General features: G+C 45.8%; 1 protein-coding gene across 6 annotated transcripts in view; it reads right to left on the bottom strand.

Moving 5' to 3' along the window:
- ESRP2 (epithelial splicing regulatory protein 2) overlaps positions 1 to 1,976 on the bottom strand; it is a 66,813-nt gene that overhangs the window by 34,573 nt on the left and 30,264 nt on the right. For all 6 annotated transcript variants that reach the window (XM_019535679.1, XM_019535678.1, XM_019535677.1 and 3 more), the window contains 2 exons: positions 638 to 736; positions 388 to 442 (listed from right to left, as the gene is read on the bottom strand). In XM_019535679.1, coding sequence (XP_019391224.1) covers positions 388 to 442; positions 638 to 736 — 154 coding nt within the window. The remainder of the gene's footprint in view (positions 1 to 387; positions 443 to 637; positions 737 to 1,976) is intronic.

Raw genomic sequence — 1,976 nt, 5'->3', positions numbered from 1 at the left:
TTGAGCCCAGTACTCTTTCCTGTCATGGCAGGGGGTTGGACTCGATGATCTGCTCAGGTCCCTTCCGACCCTAGAAACTATGAAACTATCTACGCTAGGAAAAGTGTCTAGATGTTTTTCTGAATCAGTGGGTTCAGCTCTATTCAGACACTAATATAGGGGGACAGCCAGAATTTATACATGGTATCAATTTCACTTGAACCCTAGGGCTAGATAACATTGTTTGGAATTTCAGTTGCAACCTGTCTACATTTGGGTTTGTTCTCTTGCGACTACTGCCAGAGCTGAATAAAACTGTCAGTAAGGCGACACATAAAAAAAAAAAAAATGTCCTTCTCCTTAGTTTTTTTCTGCACCATCAGTTGTAGAAGTTGTAAATGCACTCACCAGGGACCTGTTTCATACTTGTATTTCACAGTTTCAGGGTCTGTAAATAAGTGACCTGTAATAAAGATGAAGGCAAATATATATATATATATATATATATATATAAAAAATTCAGAATATATATAATTCAAAATATATCACTTAAAAATATATAATTTAGGCTTTTCAAGTAGTATTGAAAAATCTATTGCTGATTTGTTTGAAGGAAAGTATCTTAAAAATCACTCCACAAGAAAAAAGTCTCACTTACTGCATGTTTCAGACAGCATGCTGAAAATGATAGCCACCATAGTTTTCACTTGCCAGACACCAAAGTCCTCCTCTGTTTCATCTGTTCCTAAGCTTAGGTCTATGCAGATGGTTAAAGAAAATTAGATTTTCACAATTATTTGCAACAAGTTGTAAGGCTTTGCTATTAACACAGAACTAGAATCCAATGGTCCTAATCCATGTGGGCACTAATGATACAGCCAGGAGAAGCCCTGATCACCTGATGGTGGACTACCAAGCTCTAGGGGCCGTGCTGAAGAAGATAGGTGGTATTCTCTTCTGTTCTACCAGTGAGCGGACATGGAAGATGGCATGAGATGTACAGCGCAGAGACCAATTGGCAGCTTCGGAAATGGTGTCTTGCGGGCTTTGGCTTCCTTGACAATGACCCACATGCTTGGGTGGGATGGGCTCCACCTTTCCCCTAAAGGTAAGCATGTGTTCTCTTCTAAGTTGGCTGATCTCCTCTGGCAGGCTTTAAACTAGGCTCGTCGGGGGATGGGGAAGATGTGGGAGGAGGAAGCCGTGGACCGCTAAACCAGGTAGCACTCACAAGTACAGCCCAGCCTAGACCGACGAGTGAAATATATACAGAGGTAAGCAACAGGGGCCAGGGCAATGCTGCAATTAGGGGGCCAGTGCACATATCCACAGGAGGTCTCAAATGCCTCTACACAAATGCTCGTAGTATGGGAAACAAGCAGGAGGAACTTACCCTCCTGCTAGCTGACACCAACCCAGACATAGTTGGGCTCACAGAAATGTGGTAGGACCCAACACACGACTGGGCAGCGAATATCAAGAGCTACAGGAGGAAAGGCAGGGGTGTGGCGCTCTATATTAAAGAGGAATACATCCTCACCAGCTAGCACAGAGTCAGAGGAGGGGCACACTGAAGTGCTCTTGGTTAGAATACCAGGCAGTTGAGGGGAAAGAGACTTAATGGTGGGGGTCTACTACAGACCACCCAACCAAGGGAAAGAGCTAGACCAGGAATTCTGAAGTCAGCTCATGGAGGTAGTTAGGTCAAAGAACGTGGCCATCATGGGTGACCTGAATTTTCAAGACATCTGCTGGGAAGAGCAGTCAGCCAGGTCTGACTGCTCATGTAGGTTCCTAGCCCAAATGCAGGACCTCTATCTAACCCAGGAGGCGCACAACCCCATCAGGGGAAATGCCTCGTTGGACCTGGTGCTGGCCACAGGTGACGACCTGGTGAGGGGCTGCAGGTGCTCGACCACCTGGGCAACAGTGATCATCATCGCCTGCTGGAATTCACCATCCAGCGCAAGGTGGCAAAGGCCTGCAGCAAGGCAGCA

Source organism: Crocodylus porosus, unplaced genomic scaffold (genome assembly GCF_001723895.1).
Source record: "Crocodylus porosus isolate Cpor-Errol unplaced genomic scaffold, CroPor_comp1, whole genome shotgun sequence".
In the NCBI taxonomy this organism is placed as follows: domain Eukaryota; kingdom Metazoa; phylum Chordata; order Crocodylia; family Crocodylidae; genus Crocodylus; species Crocodylus porosus.
Note: the sequence above shows the minus strand (reverse complement) of the source record. Positions and strands in the feature narration are given on the sequence as shown.